General features: G+C 40.4%; 1 protein-coding gene across 1 annotated transcript; it reads left to right on the forward strand.

The window, feature by feature from the left end:
- Positions 1-338: 338 nt before the first annotated feature.
- LOC122027045 (abscisic acid receptor PYL4-like) lies at positions 339-1,226 on the forward strand. Its single transcript, XM_042585846.1, has one exon. It carries the CDS (start codon positions 421-423, stop codon positions 1,069-1,071), a length of 651 nt encoding a protein of 216 aa, XP_042441780.1. The 5' UTR covers positions 339-420; the 3' UTR covers positions 1,072-1,226.
- The last annotated feature ends 19,422 nt before the right edge of the window (positions 1,227-20,648 follow it).

Consider the following 20,648-nt stretch of genomic DNA (forward strand, 5'->3'; position numbering starts at 1 on the left):
CCGGTTCAACTGCGATTCGGCCAAATCGAGCTTAAATTAAATCCGGTTCGAACCCAAAGCACACCTTACATCCCTGAGTATTCAATAGAATTATAACCGTGAACACTTTTCTTCTATAATATTTCAATATAATTGTGGAAGATTTGATTGGTTCAAAAATTGCATCAATACAAGTATAATATTTGTCCATGGCTATCAACTTGAGCTTATATTAATGCCCTCTTGTAAACGCCACTATGTGAAAATTTCCAAAGTCTTTAGCTGATTCCGTTCCACTTGAACAAATTGCATTTAATATATTTTTTCATCTTTTTAATAAATCGCCATCCTTCGCGTCGATAGTTGTACCTTTCTTGGCTTCTTCACTTTCCTCTGCCTCTGTTCGTCGCAAACGATCGCCTCGAATCCTCTCCTTCCTCAATGACTTGCATTTCTCCCTCCCCCGGTCCCTCGATTCAGATCCCGTGGGGCGCAGGCGGTGACGGCGGCGGAGGCGTGGCGGCGGCCATCGAGCGGTGCACGGCGCACGCGCTGCCGGAGCCGGTGGCCAAGCACCACGAGCACGCGGCGGGGCCGGAGCAGTGCTGCTCGGCGGTGGTGCAGGAGGTGGCGGCGCCGGCGGCGGTGGTCTGGTCGGTGCTGCGCCGCTTCGACGAGCCGCAGGCGTACAAGCACTTCGTGAAGAGCTGCCGCGTGGTGGTCGGCAACGGCGGCGTGGGCACGCTCCGCGAGCTGTGCCTCGTCTCGGGGCTCCCGGCGGCCACCAGCACAGAGCGGCTCGAGATCCTCGACGACGAGCACCACGTCCTCAGCTTCCGGGTGATCGGCGGCGAGCACCGCCTCACCAACTACCGGTCCGTCACCACCCTCCACCCATCAGAACCACCGACCGGCGCAGGGCAACAAGGCACGGTGGTCGTGGAGACTTACGTGGTCGACGTGCCGCCAGGGAACACCAAGGAGGACACCCGCGTCTTCCTCGACACGATCGTCAAGTGCAACCTCCACTCCCTGGCGCGCATCGCCGAAACCCACTGCCGCCGCGGCGACGCCACCGCCACTGCCACTTAATTCTCCACTGTCTCCTCTCCATTCCTTCATTTCCTTCCTTCCCTCATCGTGATATAAAATCTGTGCAAACACTATCAATTTTACATGTCACTTTATCATTCATCTCGATCAACCTTTCAGTTTTTCCTAAGGACACAAAATCAATAAAAGAAGAACAAAAAAACAGAACAATTGCTGGCTCGCTCGCTCACTCATGGGGGCCTGTTACATCAGGTGCCAGCTACCATGCAGTCCTCCACTTGGCAGAAACTAAATTTATTGATGCTTGCAAGTGGACAAGAGGGCCAGTTGCTGCTGCCTTTGAACGAATCAAACTTCTGAGACAACCAAAAGAACAAATGAAATCTCAAATGGAGCAGATTTTTGTGACCTTGTGAATTCTGAAAGTCAAAGTTGCAAAAAAAAAAATTTTGGTTTTTTTGAGAAAGGGGAGAGGAGGCACTGTTGGGTACTGGTGGGCACAGTAGTTTATTCATGAAAGGTAGGGTTTTGTGGGGTCGAAAGAACAAGCAGCTGGCTGGCTTTGCAACTTGGTCCTGATGATGAGTGACAGCCACAACTTACTGATAGAGGGGAGGGCAAGTTGGGCTATTCCTTATTGGTCTTCGTCGATGACTGCTGTCCTTCTTTAGCCTTGTGCTGCAACTTGCGGTGCAAGTTGGAGATGAAAACTAAGGTGCACAAACCCTAATTTTAGGGTTCATCATTATCCTCAGGGCCCTTGCTCCTCCATTTCTTGTATCAGTTTCGAAACATTTTCACAGGATTGACCCGAGTCTCGAATACATTTGTATCATAAATATATTTACTAAAAAAAATATATAAAATTAACTTTAAAATTATAGGTATTTAATTGGAAGCAAACGAAATTAATTTTCCAAAAAGGGTTAAATATAATTTTTAATTAAGACATAAATTTTTTCTTGTAATCATCCTGATCAATTGGTTGTTTTTTTTTTCTAAGAAAGCCCTCTTTATCCCACATCTTCCGACTAGACCTGACCTCAAGCCGGATTCGACCCAGATCCAGTCAAGTCCGTAATCAGGTCAACGAGTCGGTGACCCGTTGACCTGATTTAGGTTCCATAAGTCAAAAACCGGCGGACTGCTAGTTAATTGTCGGTTCGACCCATCGGTTCACCCAAAAAAAAATTTACCCGTTGGAATCGGCGGTTCCTAGCCATTGAGGGGGATGGGGTTTTTTGAGTATTTTTTCCAATGATTAAGATCATTTGACCTTTTTTTATCAGTGACTATGATTTAATGTTCATTATTATCCAAACTCTATAAATAGATAGTTCATTTCATCATTTTCACACACATCTTCTCTATTCATAATCTCAATTTCGTATTCTCTATATGTTTTCATCTTCATTTTTACGCACTTTCATTTCTAAAGAATCTGCGTGAGGAAATTCCGAATCGGCGGTTTCGTTCGGAAGGTTGCGGAGGTGCATCATCTCGAGTTCGGATGGGAAAGGAAATAGTGAATCTGCGTGAGGATCCCAACATTCAATCCACCAATGATGAGATTGAGCACCTTCCGAATCCGACATCCAAAAAATAAGGAAGTATCAATGCAATTACTTCAAGGTTCGGGAAATTCCTCCTCTAAAGTCTTCTATTTTGGCTAAATATTTTGAGAAGGTCATGATGGACAACGGGGCCAACAAGAGAGGGTGAATTGCCTACAAGATAAAATGGGCTCCTTCTCCTACTTTGGATTTGATTAGTAGCACAATTAAAATAACAATAATAAAACTGAACTAAATAACTTAAAAGAAAGACGTAAGAAGACTTAAAAATTAACTTGGTTACAACCTAAATGGTTGTTAATCCAAAGTAGTGAACAACATTAGAAGATCTTTGGAGAAGCCTCTTACGAATGTTGCAGCTCAAGAAATAGATTAGGAAATAGTACAAGAGTTGTAGTTTAAGTTATTTTTGTTTCCTAGCTCCATGGGGTTTATAGCCCCTAAAAAATTTTATCCGAGCCTGGAAGACCCCTCCAACGTGGTAGGTTTTATCCGTGCGAAGATAAAACTTTATCTTCTCTAATGGTCACTGCAAGGTGCCTTCAATGGCTTGGAAGGCGCCTTCGTACTGTTTATCGAAGGCGCCTTCCATATAGCATATCAACTCCTTTGCTGATTACTTCGCGTGGGTGATGCTCTAGCTAACCGGAGTTGAGCTCACCCGAACTTAACTCCGACCTTCTCCTCGAGCAGTCTTCCTCCCCGGCTTCTCGTCCCCCGGACGTTGCGCACGTCCTTCTTGTCCGCCGATGTACTCTTCCGTAGCACATCATCCTTCGGATGCACCGAGCCCGTCGACTCCCTTCTCGTGTCATCCTTCTTGTTGGTTGCGTCTTCCGCTCGACTTCTTGCGTTCCTAAGCTCCTACATACTTCGACACAAGGATCAAATACACAGCACATATCTAAACTTGGTTTACCACATCAAAACACCACGAGGTATTTATAATCTCCCCCTTTTTGATGTGCATCAACTAAAGTTAAGTTAGGGTTAAATAGTAATGAAATAACATCATAATGCAATGAATTAAATAATTTCATTGTAAAATAAATACAAGAATAAAAATTATGAGAATTATGTTGGTGCAACATCCCTCAGGTCAAGGTTGACCTGGTTGACTAAGCTGAGTCTTGGTTTGGGTTTAGATGTTTGACAATAAGATATTGATTGAAGAAGAGTCAAGTAGGTCAAGGATGACCGGATACTTGACTGGGAAGTCCTAACTGGGATGTTAGGCAGGAGGAAAATCCTGGTGAGTGAAGCCAGGTGAAAGACCTAGTGAGTGAATCTAGGCAATTGGGAAAGTCCTGGTGAGTGAAGCTAGGCAAGAGAAATCCAGATGGGTCAAGGTTGACCAGACATCTGGTGAGAGTCCAAGTAGGTCAAAGGGATTGACTGGATACTTGGCACGAGGAAGAAAAGTCCAAGTAGGTCTTAGGGAGTGACCGGATACTTGGCAAGAAGAGAAAAGTCCAAGTGGGTCAAAGGGATTGACCAGACACTTGGTGAGAGAGTCCTAGCAGGAAGGGTGACCGGATGCTAGGTCTTATGTACCAACAAGTCATGGTTGACTAGATGTTGGTTTAGGGGCTTTGGGCTTGGTTTTGGGCAAAACCAAGGTTTGGATTGATCCGTGGATTGATCCAGCAGTTTGATGATCCGTGGATTGATCCAAGTTGGATCGATCGGTGGATCGATCCGAAGATCCGGATCGATCCGTGGATCGATCCGTGAATCCTCACGATCAGAATCTCGGATCGATCCGTGGATCGATCAGAGGTCCCAATCGATCGCTGGATCGATTGGGACGCCGCTGCTTCCAGTAGCAGTCCGGATCGATCCGTGGATCGATCCGAAGTTTTTCCAGAGAGAGGCGCTCTGGATCGATCCGTGGATCGATCCAGCCTCCCAATCGATTGGGAGCAATCCAATCGATTGGGATTCGACCATTGGCGTCGTTTATAGCTGTTGGCGTGCGATTTCTTCAGAACTTCACCGATTCATTCCAGATTCATCACAGCTCCTCCCGGACTCTCTAAGCTCCTCACCGCCAGTTCTTGAAGGTTCTTGGAGGTTCATCCAAGTCAAGAGGCGAGTTGCAACGAGAAGAAGCTAGGGTTTTTGCATTCCTTGTAAGCTTTTGCTTATTCTTTACTACCCTTCTTCTTCTTGTATAGAGTCTTGTAGGGCTTCTCCGCCCTCGGTAGTTACCGAAAAGGAGTGTTTTCATAGTGGAGGGTGCGTGCGTGGTGTGGATCCTTGGATTAGTCATCTCCGTTGGAGGTGGATACCAAGTAAACTCCTAGTGTTAGCGTGTTTGTGTTTGTTTATGTATTTTCCGCATTCTTGAAGAAACAAGCAACACCGAGCAACGAGCACGACGAGCTATTCACCCCCTCTAGCTACTTTTGGTCCTAACAAGTGGTATCAGAGCAAGGCCGCTCTTCACCGGAATCATCGCCGGAAGGGTCAAGCATAACAAGAAAAGCTAGAGGGTGAAGAAGTTGGAGCAAATTCTTCAAGTTCAAGACTTTATCAAGCTCAACTTCAAGATGCAATTCCAAGATGGACTTGGATTTGACACAAGGGTGGCTCCACCATACACTTCTACGAGTTTCGATTCTTGGAAATCAAGAATCGAAAATTTTATTATGATGGAGATAGAGCAATGGTTTGCTCTAATAGAAGGCTTCAAGGCTCCAAGAAATTCAAAGGGCAAAGTTCTCAAGAGGAGCAAGTGGAGCCAAGAGCAAGTCCAAAGGTGCGAGGCCAATGACAAAGTGACCAAGCTTTTGGTCAATTTATTGCCAAGCACCATCCTTTGCAGAATTGGAGAATTTGAAGATGCAAAGGAATTATGGAGCAAATTGGACAAGCTTCATGAAGAGATCCCCTCCACTGTACAAGATCATGAAGAATCCAGAGAGGGTGACTCTTTGGAGCAAGACCAAGAGGAGGACTCCGAGGTTGAGAGATGCTCAACCTCCGAAGAAGAGGAAATCCAAGAAGCTTCATCCTCAAGGGAATGCAACGAAGGGAACAAGGAGGGAGCATACTCCTTGTTTCATGTTCAAGATGATGAAGCCTCCACCTCTAGGATTGAGGGGGAGCAATCTTTGGTGACGCCGGATCAAGAAGAAGGAGAAGCTTCGACATCCGGGTCAAGTGAAGAAGAAGAAGGTGGTGCCACCTCCGAAATTCAAGAAATAGCAAATGGAGGAGGAAGTGCCATCCCTACACAAGAAGGTATAAACATTTCAATTAATAATAAAAATCATATCATATGCTTTGAATGTAGGGAACATGGGCATTATAAAAGTAAATGCCCTAAATTGGCCAAGAAAAAGGGCCAAGTGGCACAAAAGGGCAAGGTTAAGCCAAAGGAGACCACTCCCGGAACAAAGAAGAGCAAGGAGCATATCATATGCTTCTCTTGCAATCAAAAGGGGCATTACCGGAGTCATTGCCTCAAGGGGAAGAAGATGGTCAAGGCTCAAGGAGGAAGCTCAAGTCAAGGGGGAGCCTCTAAGGTAAAAAGGAAGGTAACATTTATTGAGCCTACCCCTTTACATTATGGTAAAAAGCATGATAGTTCTAACTTTTATCATTTTAATGCGATTTACCATAAGAATAGGAAGCATGAGGGCTTTAAGGAAAAGCATGTGGCCCTACATGCCAAAACTACTACACCTAAGGCTAGGAATGTAGGTAAAAGTCTAGGCAAGAACTCTAAGGATTGTAGCTACAAGCCTAGAAACAAAAATGCTCATGGACTTAATGGAAAACCAAAAACTAAGGACTTAGTGATGGAAAATCAAGTCTTGAGGTCAAGACTTGATAAAATGGAAAAGACCCTAAGAAGGATGGAAAATATCTTATTAGGCCAAAATGAGCATAGCCTAGGTTTAGGAGCACAAAGGTCATCCAATGGTCATAGAGATTTGGGATACAAACCCAAAGCTAAAAAGGATGTGCCTAGTTATCATAGGGTTCCATATAGCTATGGAACAAACCCTAAGTCTAGAGGTCAAGTCCAAGATACAAGGGAAGATATTCCTAGAAGTATCTTTGCAACCAAAGTGACTAAGACTTCTAAGAAGTCTAAGAAAGTCACTAACAAGGTCACAAGAGAGGCTATCCCTAGAGTTGACCTAGAAAATGTGACCAAGGCTTCTAAGAAGCTCAACAAGGTTACTAGGAAGGTATCTAGGGAAGTTATCCCTAGTGAGTACCTAGAGCATCCAAGGAGCACCAATAGGTGTTGGGTTCCTAGAAGCATCTTCTCTACCCCATAGATGGGTTAGAGAGTGTCAACTCCGATTAGAAGGGTAGTTAACCCAACTTTGAGGAAATTGACACTCAAGGAGCATTTTCAAGGTTTTTGTTAACCTTTGAAAATGAAATGGAATTATTATTTACTCCTTGAAAGAGTGAAATGTGCCTAATGGTGGAAAATTAATTTTATCTTAAAAAGGCATAAATTGGGAAAACCTAGAGAAATACCAAGTTGGGATTTTGGTATTCTCTTATAAATTTTAAGGCACTCCGGGCCTTGATTTATGTGATTACTCTTGAGGAAAAATGGAATATGCCAACATTTGAGGATAAGCTTAATTTCAATTGGCATAAATTAATCAAGAGAATTAGAAATGTCCATTTAGGTTTTGGCACTCTCTTGAAGCACTTTGGGCAATCTAGGATTTAAGTTTTAGGATTAGCTAAGATTAACGATACTTAGATAGGTAATCTAGGTATATTTTATTTATGCTAAACCTTGCCATGATTGTTTGCTCATAATATGCCATGACATCATATTTTATCTTATTTGTATTTTGCATTCATGACTTATCATGAAAAATATAAAAATACCATGTCATGCCATACATACATCATGTAGTTATAGGAATCTTTCTTTTGAAAGCTAGTTTATTTTGATGTATGTCATAACATTATCATGCATTAGTTTATTTCCTTGTAATTAAGGACTAATGGCGTTTAACAACACTAATTAATAAGTGACATCCTAGGTGGATGTCTAATATCTTTAAAATGCCTAGATAGACATGCATGATCCCCAGATTAGGGCAAAACCAAAATCTCACATCTCACAAGGACTATAAGGTGACTTGTACATGTTTTAGTGTACATTAGATACAAGTGAGATGTTAGGAAGATGAACAAAACTCAAGATGTTGATTTAGTGCATTCTTTTGAGTTTTAGGTTCATCAAAACACATAGTTATGTGTTTTCCCATCATTGGGAAAGCTAATGTACAAGTCATGTGCATTATGCCCAAGGAACATGATGGGATATTGGTTTTGAAAATATTTTTAAATGTTTTTGGAAAACCTTGGTGAAGGCTGTCTTTTGATAGTAATCACCATTGAATAGTTAGACACAAACTTGAAGAAAACACTAAAGTTTTTGCAAGTTTTCAAGTTTGTGTCAATCTTTGAAAATATGATGTATTTTCATAGAAAACTATTTTTCCATGATTAAGTATGCCCTAAATAATGTCTACACGAAATTTCATGATTTTTGGATTTTTGTAGAATTTTCTAGGGGTTTCTGAAGTTGACTGAAATGGAATTTCAGCAACTATCAGAACTCCGATCGATCCATGGATCGATTGGAGTTCCTGAATCGATCCGTGGATCGATTCAGAAGGTAAATCTCGCGAGCAGAAGCTCGCTGGATCGATCCACACATACTGAATCGATCAGTGGATCGATTCGGTTGGTTCAATCGATTGGATCCCAACTCTAATCGATCCAGGTTGCTGATTTTGGCTGGGAAGGCCTGACTTCAGCATCTTTGAACCACGGTTAGTCTATGTAACCATTCCAAACCCTTAAAATATATTTGTATACATAAAAAGGGTGTTTTCGTGTTGAAAACAAGGATGGAATGGTTAAGGAAGACTTCATTGAAGTTTAGGTTGAGGTTTGTTTCAAATTTTGAACATTTGAACCTCAAAACTTCTAAATCTGGGTTTCCTAAAGGTTTAGGGATTCCAAGTCATTGTTGGTACAATGACAGAAGTTACCACCATGTCTTTAGGGGGAGGGACTCTTTAAAGGCATGAAAATTATTTTTCATGAACCTTGGAAGGTGGTTAACCTTCTTTAAAGAAAATGCTCATGGACGAGCTTTTGAACTTGAAATGGGGAGTGGATATCCTCATTATTTCAAGTGGGAACTCAAGATGTTAGAAAATGCTCAAGGTTGGGTATTTGTCTACATTGAGGAAGAAGTTAAGGATAAATGAAGGGTATGAGACCTTCATTATCATGTTGGTTCAACGAGTGAAGTTGTAACCAATGATGAGCAACTCTTCAGGGGGAGAGTTTTCAACAAATGGATTTGTTGAAGTGTGCCCAAAGAGGGGGCATTTGTTGAAGTGTGCCCAAAGAGGGGGCATAGGTTGATGTGTGCCAATAGGGGGAGAATGAAAGGACGTGTGAAAGGGAGTAAGTTAGGCTTTCATTATCTAAGAGGGAGTTTTCCCTCTTAGGGGGAGAATGAAAAGCTTAACTTATGCTTTCATTACCTAGTGGCATGAAGAATGAGGCTATGGGATTAGCCTAACTTACATGTGGCATTGTAAGTGTTATTGTGGTATTGTCAAACATCAAAAAGGGGGAGATTGTTGGTGCAACATCCCTCAGGTCAAGGTTGACCTGGTTGACCAAGCTGAGTCTTGGTTTGGGTTTAGATGTTTGACAATAAGATATTGATTGAAGAAGAGTCAAGTAGGTCAAGGAAGTCCTAGTGAGTGAAGGTAGGGAGGAGGAAAATCCTGGTGAGTGAAGCCAGGTGAAAGACCTAGTGAGTGAATCTAGGCAATTGGGAAAGTCCTGGTGAGTGAAGCCAGGCAAGAGAAATCCAGATGGGTCAAGGTTGACCAGACATCTGGTGAGAGTCCAAGTAGGTCAAAGGGATTGACCGGATACTTGGCACGAGGAAGAAAAGTCCAAGTAGGTCTTAGGGAGTGACCGGATACTTGGCAAGAAGAGAAAAGTCCAAGTGGGTCAAAGGGATTGACCAGACACTTGGTGAGAGAGTCCTAGCTAGCCAAGGGTGACCGGATGCTAGGTCTTATGTACCAACAAGTCATGGTTGACTAGATGTTGGTTTAGGGGCTTTGAGCTTGGTTTTGGGCAAAACCAAGGTTTGAATCGATCCGTGGATTGATCCAGCAGTTTGGATTGATCCGTGGATTGATCCAAGAGTTTGGATTGATCCGTGGATTGATCCGAGTTTGATCGATCGCTGGATCGATCCAGAAGATCTGGATCGATCCGTGGATCGATCCGTGGATCGATCGGGAACTCTCCGGATCGATCCGTGGATCGATTCAGAGGTCCCAATCGATCGCGATCGATTGAGGGTCTCGCCACCGAGGCGCTCTGGATCGATCCGTGATCGATCCGAAGTTTTTCCGGCACAGTAGCCGATCGATCCGTGGATCGATCCAGCCTCCCAATCGATCGGGAGCAATCCAATCGATTGGGATTCACCGTTGGCGTCGTTTATAGTTGCAGGCTTCAGCAGAACTTCACCGATTCATTCCAGATTCATCACAGCTCCTCCCCAGCACTCTCTAAGCTCCTCACCGCCAGTTCTTGAAGGTTCTTGGAGGTTCATCCAAGTCAAGAGGCGAGTTGCAACGAGAAGAAGAAGAAGCTAGGGTTTTTACTGCATTTCTTGTAAGCTTTTGCTTATTCTTTACTACCCCTTCTTCTTCTTGTACTGAGAGTCTTGTAGGGCTTCTCCGCCCTCGGTAGTTACCGAAAAGGAGTGTTTTCATAGTGGAGGGTGCGTGCGTGGTGTGGATCCTTGGATTAGTCATCTCCGTTGGAGGTGGATACCAAGTAAACTCCTAGTGTTAGCGTGTTTGTGTTTGTTTATGTATTTTCCGCTGCGCATTCTTGAAGAAACAAGCAACACCGAGCAACGAGCACGCGACGAGCTATTCACCCCCCCCTCTAGCTACTTTTGGTCCTAACAAATTATTCTAACTCCCCTTAATCTCCCTTAACTTTTACCTATTTCTCTCCCTTTCATTGCATAAAAAAATATGAAAAAAATAAAAATAAACAGTTAGAGATGCATAACAAAAGTTATTAGTAAAAAAATACTTTGCATTTTGGTCAGTATGGACAAAAAAATTAATTTAAAAATTACTTTTTAATTTTAAAAAATCCTGAAATTTTTTTCCAACCTTAACTTGACAATGTTAGATCCGTATAAAAAACTTTCACGAAGAAATACTTTGCAGTTGAACTGAAATAAATCAGTTTAGTACAGTAGTTAATTTCAAAAATAAATCTTTAAAAATTATTTGTTCCAAAAATAAATCTTTAAAAATTATTTAATTGTTCGACTTTAAAATTTTTTATTGACATAGAATGTCATGTTTTGTCACAGAAAAATAAAAATTTTCAAAAGATGTCAAAAAAATATTTTTAACTTTTACGGTGTTGTTTTTCATTAATAAATTCATACAAATAATTTAACAGTAAAAAATTTTCAAAATTATTTCCTTTAACCGATAATATTATATTTTATCAAAAAAAAAATTAAAAAAAAAAAAGAGTCCGTAGAATAATTTTAAATTTTAAAATACAATTTGTGTTAATAATTTTATAGAGAATAACTCAATAGTCAAAAAATTTTAAAAATTATATTTGTAGATCATATTTCTATTTTGCATAGATAAAATTTTTAGCAAAAAGTAAGACCAAAAGATTAACAAAATAAATGACTAAATTGAAAAAAAAAAAAAATTTAACATGCACAGGGGGAAAAAACGATTTCTATGCTAATGAGATAAAGAGTTGAGAATTTTAATTTATGAAGAATTTTGAAATCCTATATAAGTTACTTCCTACTGAGTTTACTAAAAATTTTAGTGACATATAATTTATAAGGATTTTCTTGATCTGTCCTTGATGATTTATAATGTACCAGTTGATTCTACAATAATTTCTAAATTTAAAATCGTTTGAACATGTATGGTTATTTTTCAAATTTTTAATTTATGTTTTTAATTTTTAATTTTATATTTTTAAATTATTATACATTTCTAAGGGACATGAATTAATTAAGGTCATTTTTATCTTAGCATTTTCTTTTTCTAGTTATGCCATATTCTTTGAAAGCATTTTAATAAAATTGAAATACTACTTGGGAGATAGTGCACGTACCTCACTTACCTTGTGTTGTGATGCTCCCCATACATCGCAGCTTTCTTCTGAGGATCCTCCCCCTTCATCGATGCTCATTTCTAAGTTACTTTCCTCTTCTCTTTGATTATCTGCCAATAGGGCTAATCCGGCGTATTCTCAACTTCAGATTTTGATGACGACGTTTCTTCCCACGTCGCCTTCAGAGTTTTGAGCTTTGATTTTGTTAGTCTTTTGCCCTTGATTTTCAATTTGGGGCAGTCATCCTTAATGTGTCCTTCGTCATTGCAGTTGTAACACCAGACCTTCCTTTTGCTTCGAGATTGTTTCTTAGCCTGCGTCTTAAATTTATTAGATTTAATAAATTTATTGAATTTTTTTACCATTAGGGCCACTTCGTCTTCATCGATTGATGCTTCAAAGTCTAGATCTTCCTTCTTGGCATTCAAGGTAAGGTTGTTGTTTGACTTTTCAGTTTCTTTAGGATCTGCACATCGAGTTTCGTGAAATTCAAAAGTAGAAAACAAATTCTCTAGTGTACTTACCTCGAAGTCCTTATAAATGTAATATGCATCTACTAAGGATGACCATTCTGGAGTCTTTGGAAAAGGTTGAGGGTGTACCGGATTGAATCTCGATTCATTACTAATTCTATGAGATTGTTGACCTGAGTGATGAGTTCTTTGATACGTGCTTGGAGTTGTGTCATCTTCTCTCTATTGTTCATATGAAGGTTCATTAGCTGGGTTTGGAGTATATCCCGCCTTGCTAACTTGGCCTCCAAAGTACCTTCGTAAAGCTCCAGAAATTTCTCCCAGAGCTCTTTGACTGAGTCATAGCTGCTAATTTGATTGACCTCATGGGGCGACAGAACACTCGACAGATGGAACTCTGCTTTACCATTTGTCATGAAGTCAGCTTGTTCTTTCTTTGCCCATAAGTACTTTTCTTTTCCAGCTCCTTGTTGGTCCTTGGGGGCTACAAAACTATATTACATAATTAAAAGAATTTCGAAATCCATTTTAAAAAATATCTTCATTCGACGTTTCCATTACACGAAGTCTCCGTCGAATTTCGGTGGGTGAATACTTGCACTGGTCATCATCTTGTTGCTTCAGTGGCGGTCAGTCCTTTCTAAAGTGTTCTGGCTTTGATACCGCTTGTAAGAGCAGCGGAGTCGGCAGGAGGGGGTGAATTGCTTACAAGATAAAATTGACTCCTTCTCCTACTTTGGACTTGATTAGTAGCAAAATTGAAAAAATAATAATAAAACTGAAGTAAACAACTTAAAAGAAAGATGTAAGAAAGCTAGAAATTAACTTGGTTACAATCTAGATGATTGTTAATCTAAGATAGTGAACGACACTAGAAGATCTCCAGAGAAGCCTCTTACAGACGTTGACAACTCAAGGAATAGACTAGGAAAGAGTACAAGAGTTGTAGTTCAAGTTATTTTTATTTCCTACCTTCAGAGGTCTTTTTATAGCCCCTGAAAAATTTTATCTGAGGCTGGAAGGCTTTCAATAGGCTGGAAGGCGCCTCCAACGTGACAAGTTTTATCCGTATGAAGATAAAACTTTATCTTCGCTAACGGTCGCTAGAAGGTGCCTTCAATGGCTTGGAAGGTGCCTTCGTATTGTTCATCGAAGGCGTCTTCCAAGCCATGGAAGGCACCTTCCATGCAGCAGATCAACTCCTTTGTTGACCTCTTCACGTGGGTGATGCTCTGGTTAATCGGAGTTGTGCTCACCCGAACCCAACTCCAACATTCTCCTCGAGCAGCCTTCCTCCTCGACTTCTCGCCCCTCAGACGTTGTGCACATCCTTCTTGTTCGCCAGTATACTCTTCCATAGCACCTCGTCCTTCGGATGCACCGAGCTCATCGACTCCTTTCCCGTGCCATCCTTATCGCTAGATGCGTCTTTCGCTCGATTTCTTGTGTTCTTAAGCTCCTGCACACTTTGACACAAGGATCAAATACACAGGGCCTACCTTAACTTGGTTGACCACATCAAAACTATCACAGGGTACTTACAGGTCATTCTTCCGTCAGGAGAATTGCATGTAAAATGTAAGTACTACAATGCTTCCTACAAATTACAAGTCGACGATGGCTATAGGTCATTGAAACAATCTATAGAAATGAAACACCCGATGGAATATAGACTTGATCGTTCTCAAACACAATTATTTAGAGATTTTTTCAACTAGTGGTAGTACTAATTTTTATTTATTTTTATATTCAGATAATAAATTATGAGAATTATTAGCTAAATTTGTTTCCATAAAACATCTTTCTTTTAATTTCGGATATAAATGAACATTTGAAGATTTTTGTAAAAAACCTCTTAATTCATGTACTAAATGTGTTCCTATGACTACACTTACTCATACAATTAAAAAATTAGTAAAATAGGGAAAAAGAATTTAATTGATGAATTTAGTAAATTAGATAAGAAAGTTTCTTTATGTTCCAATATTAGGAGTGGTCATTGGCAAACACATTCGTATATGAGTGTGACTTGTCATTAGATCGATAACTCTTGGAATCTCCAAAAAAGATTGTTAGCTTATAGAGTTTTTTATTAATCACATAATGCTCATAACATCACACAATTATTATGTTTAATTTTAGAAGAATATGAATTAACTCATAAAATATTTTATAATACTAGTTCCAATACCACTTGTATAGATTATCTAAAATTTATTTGTCAACCTATTATTGATAGTTTATTTTTTCATATTTATTGTGTATGTTATGCTTTAAATTGATGTGTTCAAGATGAATTAAAAATTTTAGAAAATTATATTAAACCAATTAGAATTATAGTTTCTTATTTATGGTCAATGATCCTGTCTAAATCCTAAATCCGACGAGATGAAGCGCTAGTGTTTTAGTGGATGAAGATGATGAAGAAGATGAGTCCTGAGAAGCTAAAGAAACTCCGGTGTGGTGGATCTCCGGCAAGACTCCGAGGGATGATTAGGAAGGTGGATGAAGAAGATTCTGGTGTTGTAAATCTGAAGAATGAAACCTCCAATGAAGTAGATTTGAAGGAGATGAAGTCCGGCGAAGTAGATCTGAAGAAGAAGAACTCCGGCAAAGCAGATCTGCTAGAGAGAACCTCCCCTACGCACCACGAGATCCGCCAACAAAGTATTAGTGACCTAAGACCGGGGTGGAAATCTCTGGCTAGGCCTTCCGACGCTCAAGTCAGTTCTCTCTCTTGAAGATGGAAGAAGAAGAACAAGAACAGTAAAACTAAAGTGAAATTAGGGTTTAAGTGATGACATTCACCTTGCTTGGCAAGCGGAGAGGATTCTCCTTTGTATACCACCTCATATAATATCCGCAATCATGAGGTGGACCCTGGTTCGTTAGAGTTTGTTAGGAGATGATGTCATCTGCAATAATAGGTCAAGGAATCTTTTTTGTACCCCAGATGTACCTTCTTTGCCGTTTAGTTCACCTGTAGAAGTCTCTAGAAAATATTTCCCGCCAAATGAAATAGGCCGTCATATGATCACATATTGTTCACATATCATTAATATAACAGATATATTTGTATATTGAGAATATTTTTTGTTAAGCTAATTTTGGTTAAGTGTATGTAAAGGATGTAACAAGGTTGTTTATGCCCGGTCGGATTTTACCAGGTCGATCTTATACTAATAGCCTTAGGAAAGTACATGTCTATATGCTCGCCCGGGATTCTATTATCGAGCGTATTATGTCTATGCTCGACCGGATATTTCCAAGCTAAGCCCGTTCTGATAACCTTAGTAAGTTATATATATGTTCGCCCGCCCGAGATTATATTACAAAGCGGGTTATGTTCATGCTCGATCGAGCTTTGCCTACCGAATCATGTTGAGCCTTATGATATGCAATCGGTCTTCGCTTGGCCGGTTATATGATAGAGATTGCTTAGGAATGCATACCTTTAAGCTCGGCCGACCCTTGCCTGTTGAGCGTTTCTAGGTTCATTGGCACTATGTTGCTTTAGTTTAACCAGTACTTTATGCTCGGTCGAACCTCGACTGTCGAGCGTATCTGAACGCGCTAGTCCTTTATCTATTTTAGTTCAGCCGGGCGTGCATTCTCGATCGAGCTTATATTCTCGGTCGGGATTACATGCTCGATCGAGGCTTGCCTGCCGGGCATACGTGCGCGTGCTAGTATTTCACCTATTTCCGTTCGTCCGGTACTCCATGCTCGGGCGAGCTTTGCCTACCGAGCATATCTACATGTGTCGTGCCCTTAGTCGGTTTTAGCCCGGTCGGTCCTACATTTTCGACCGGGATTTGCTTACCAAGCGTATCTATCTCACTCAAGCCTCCCTACTTCTTCTTTCTTCTCCTTATATCTCCTTTCACATTATGGTACAGGATCCGCTCCTTATAACCCGTATCAGTCGCATCTATTTATAATAAAACAATGGATTATATTTTGTAAAACTAATGGAATGAGACCTAAAAAATTTTCATGTGATGTACCAATACGTTGAAATTCAACATACCAATTATTACAAGATTCATTTTAATATGAAAAATTATTATGTTCATTTTTTTTGTATAAAATACTAATACTAATATATATTTATTTCCACAATAATAGAATATTTGTAATAGTATTTGTGAAATTTTAAAAGTAATTAATGATGTAACCGAACAACTTTTCGATGCTTATTATCTCACTGCTCAATTAGTTTTTAATTTTTTTACTAATATAGTATTAGTTTTAAATGAATATATTAATAATGAATCTTTATCTTCTTATATATTAGCTATAAAAATTAAATAAAAAATTTATTTTTATTTTATTTCTGAAATTTATTTAATTACATTTACTTTAGATCCTACATTTAAATTATAAGTTTATAAGAAATGTTAACTTTATATTATAACGCTTTAATTCTAATTAAAGATTCTTTTTCTAATCCCGTTAATATTATATATAATATTAAAATTTATTTATATGATATTTATAATCAATATTATGAAAAATGGAATACAAACTAATATTTTTGAAATACAACAAACTACTAGTAGTAATTTAAAACTTATAAAAGCATAATTTTTATTAAAAGAATGGATGAAACGTCCATGAGGATCCTCAAGTTCCACATAAGAACTTGAAAATTATTTTACGACATCTTTTGATTTAATGAAGCAGATAGCAAAAATTTCGACATCTTTTAACTTGTCCAGCGTCAACTGTTGTTGTGGAGTAAGCGTTCAGTGCCGACGACAACATATTAGATGAACGACAATCAATTTTGTCTCCTAACTCATTGGAAGTTCAAACATTACTCGACGATTGGACCAAAGCCGAGAAAAGAATCATATGAATGCAACTTTCAGATGACGAAGTTAAAGATTTTGATACCGAAGGACCGAATACAAGGGAATAAGAAATGAAAGTGAGTGACGATGCCACTTTCAAATGTAAAAAAGGTAAAATTATAAAAGAACTATGTAGGTTTTAATTCTCTATACCCTAAGAGGATATGTAGGCAACTTAAATGAGTGCAAGTCTTTTTTTAAATAAATTTTAAATTTTCTAATATAATAATCTCGAATCATGACGAACCATAAATCGAATCATGATCATCCTGGATAGTTAAAGTTAAAGTCGACCTATAAGAAACCATCCAACTGGCTATTTCAAACCATCGACGGTGGTCAGATCTACTTCCGACTCCTCTCCATCGTCACATCAGCCACCTCCGACTTTGTGATCCTCCGTGCCTCCTCCCTTGCGAAGCCATCCGCCTCTTCAAACTTTGCCACCACAGCTGCCCTCCGCACGAGGACCACTTCGACACCCATGTTATTGTCTTCTCCATCAGGGTCGGCTCCCATGATCCCGCTCTCCTCCCCCACCTCCGTGCCTACCTCCTCAAGACCAACCTGTCCTCCCACATCTATGCCGCCTCCGCCCTCCTCCATTACTATTCCCTCGCCTCCTACCCTCACTCTGCCCAAAACTTGTTCGATGAGATACCCCATTGAAACCTCATCACCAAGAACACCATACTCTCCTGCCTCGTTCTCTCTGAAGACCTCTCCTCCTCTAGCGCCTACTTCAATGTTTTCCAATGCAAAGGATATCATTGATATGGTGCATAAAGTGGGGCCCGATAAGGCCAGGCAATCAAAAGTCAAGGGGATGTGATAGTCAGAAGTCAAGAGGACATGACAGTCAAAAGTCAAGAGGACATGACAGTCAAAAGTCAAGGGGATATGACAGTAAGAAGTCAAGGGGACGGGCCAGTCAAGAACAGTCAGAAGTCAAAAGGATTTGGTAGTCAGTAGATAAGAGAGGAAAGAAGGATTTAGGCCACATGATATCATCAGCCGCATAATGCCCGATCGGGTACAGACATATCAGGATTTCATATCTGAAGCATAATATGTAGCCTGGAGTAATGTCTGACCTGCCTCGACTGGTCAAGTTTCCTCATCCCTGGCCGCATAGCCAAGCCTAGTACTTTCAGTGAGACAACTCCTGGTCGACCTTTTAGTGATCCAAGCGTGAAAGGTGGGACTCTCGCCACAGCTCGTCTCCCTCATCAAGACTCGAGCCAGGAGCCACGCCTGAATGGTCATCCCGAGCTATCCGTAGCTAAAACCTAGGCGGGATAGAAAGCACTAGGCGACAACAATGTCAAGGAATCGTTGTCACGCCCCAAGTAGTCCCTGCCAGAAGAAATTTCGGCAGCATATTCCCTGTATGGGTGACAATATGAGACTTCACTACACGCCCTCAAAGGCACACATACCTCGGCCAACACGACCGAAACAATAACAATAAACATAAATCCACAACCACGCAATATATATATATATTAGCCTCTAGTTGTCAACACAATACGAAAACCATAAACAATATCCAACTTACCTCTTCTGCCGTAAGTTGGTGCATGGTGCAAAACCAATACAAGTCTAAAACATAGACTAGATAGTATAATAGGAAAACAAAAAGACCAAACGAAAATCCTTGCGATCTAGAGGGGGACTAGCGACTAGAACTCTTGACGACTTCAACCTGAAAAAGTATAAATCAACGGGATAAGTCAACTCCTCAGCGGATACCGGCTGACATGCATAGTAGGACATAACAACTAGTAATAAATATGAGTACAACCTCCTGGATATATATATATATATAAAGGAACAATGCAAGACTGAAATAAAGGAGGGAAACTGTACTAACCAGGACCTGAGTATAAGGTAAACAAGGTCGTCGGACCGAGGAGTATCATGATCTGGTATACATGTCAATCATATGTATCCACCAAATATGCAGTAAATAAAGTGCAGCAAACACAAGCAATAAATGCAATCATGCATATGATGCCAATGACATGGTCACCCCTGACGCCAGTCAGTCATCTCACACACAATGGTGAGACTGAGTGGGTAAGGCTATGACAATCGTGCACTCTGCCATCACTGCTCTTGATGAGTGACCGAGTGGATGGGATGTTGTCGGAGTATACCTATCCTCCTACCCCAAATCATAAGTGGGAGAGTACAATGCTCTCATCTCCCTGAGACAATCCAGAAGAGAGATCCCTAACGTGTTACCACGCTACGTCACGCTACCCATGAGTGGACCAGCGGAGCACTAACAGAGCAAACTGTCACACACCCTGTCTGATATACCACTAACGTACGAGTGGTTGTGTGTGCATATCCATTTAACTAGCGATGAGCTCAACAATAATGGGGCTACCAATCGCACAACATGCAATCATGCGAAATGGTGCATAACACTAAGCATGGGAATATCCTGATCCTATCCATCTCTATATAATATGTATCAAAAAGGTATATGAATCAAATAGAATATCCTAGGTACACAGGTCAGGTATAGTATAATAAATCTAGGTCCTGAACATAATGAGGCATGGTATGTCACTACCTTAAGGACATAAATAATCAAAGGAACATGAATGCAAAAGCAGGTAATAAATACAACATGCTCAGGTAATAGATAATAACATACCAATGCAGAAATGAACATAAATATTACTACTCGTTAAATATTACTATACAATATCTTAGAAGATAAGTCAAAGTACCCGCCTCTAATGTAGATCGAGCTAATCAACCTCTATGTCGAAGTGCTCATCCCGAATCCGAATCCTGTAATAAATCATACGATTTAGCTAAGTTTTATTGTAACAAGATAACTAAACCAAAATCCTTATTTACCAGGAACCCTAATTCATTCATTGATCTTGATTAATTAAATACATCGGATCTAACCCGAAGCTTAGATTAAATCCAACCTTTTAACCCTAGTTATTCCATTATTCGGATTAAACCTAACGAACAAGATGAATAACATCTAACTATGTAACCCTTTTCATTCTAACATCAATGCATTTACCTCAATCCAAAAACTCAGCCGAAATTGATGCCTTAGTCGCTGAACCAATCCTGACAAACCCACTGTCGAAATTCGTAGAAGATGCTGTGGAAAAATAGTGATGAGTACCACAATTATCAACCAACAAATTCAGCACAAGATCCCAATCCAAATTCCCAATTAGGTCTTACCTAACTCAATACCAAGTTCTTCCTCTCTGCCGGAGATTTAACAAAGGGTGAGACTAGGGCTTGGATTCCTTGGTCTTGTCCGAAACCAACTCGAGCAAGGTGGCGCCTCAAGGCAGAGAGAGACGACGACGAGTAGAATCAGATCAACGATGGTGAGGAATCGACCTAGGGCTCGAGGTGGTTGTTGTGTTGCCAAATCGCAACAGAGGGGGGGGGGCGCTCGGCGCTGTGGCTCGCGGCGAGAAGGTTTAGGCTCGGCTGGCGACGACGAGCCGGAG

This window comes from Zingiber officinale, chromosome 10A (genome assembly GCF_018446385.1).
Source record: "Zingiber officinale cultivar Zhangliang chromosome 10A, Zo_v1.1, whole genome shotgun sequence".
Taxonomy (NCBI): Eukaryota; Viridiplantae; Streptophyta; class Magnoliopsida; order Zingiberales; family Zingiberaceae; genus Zingiber; species Zingiber officinale.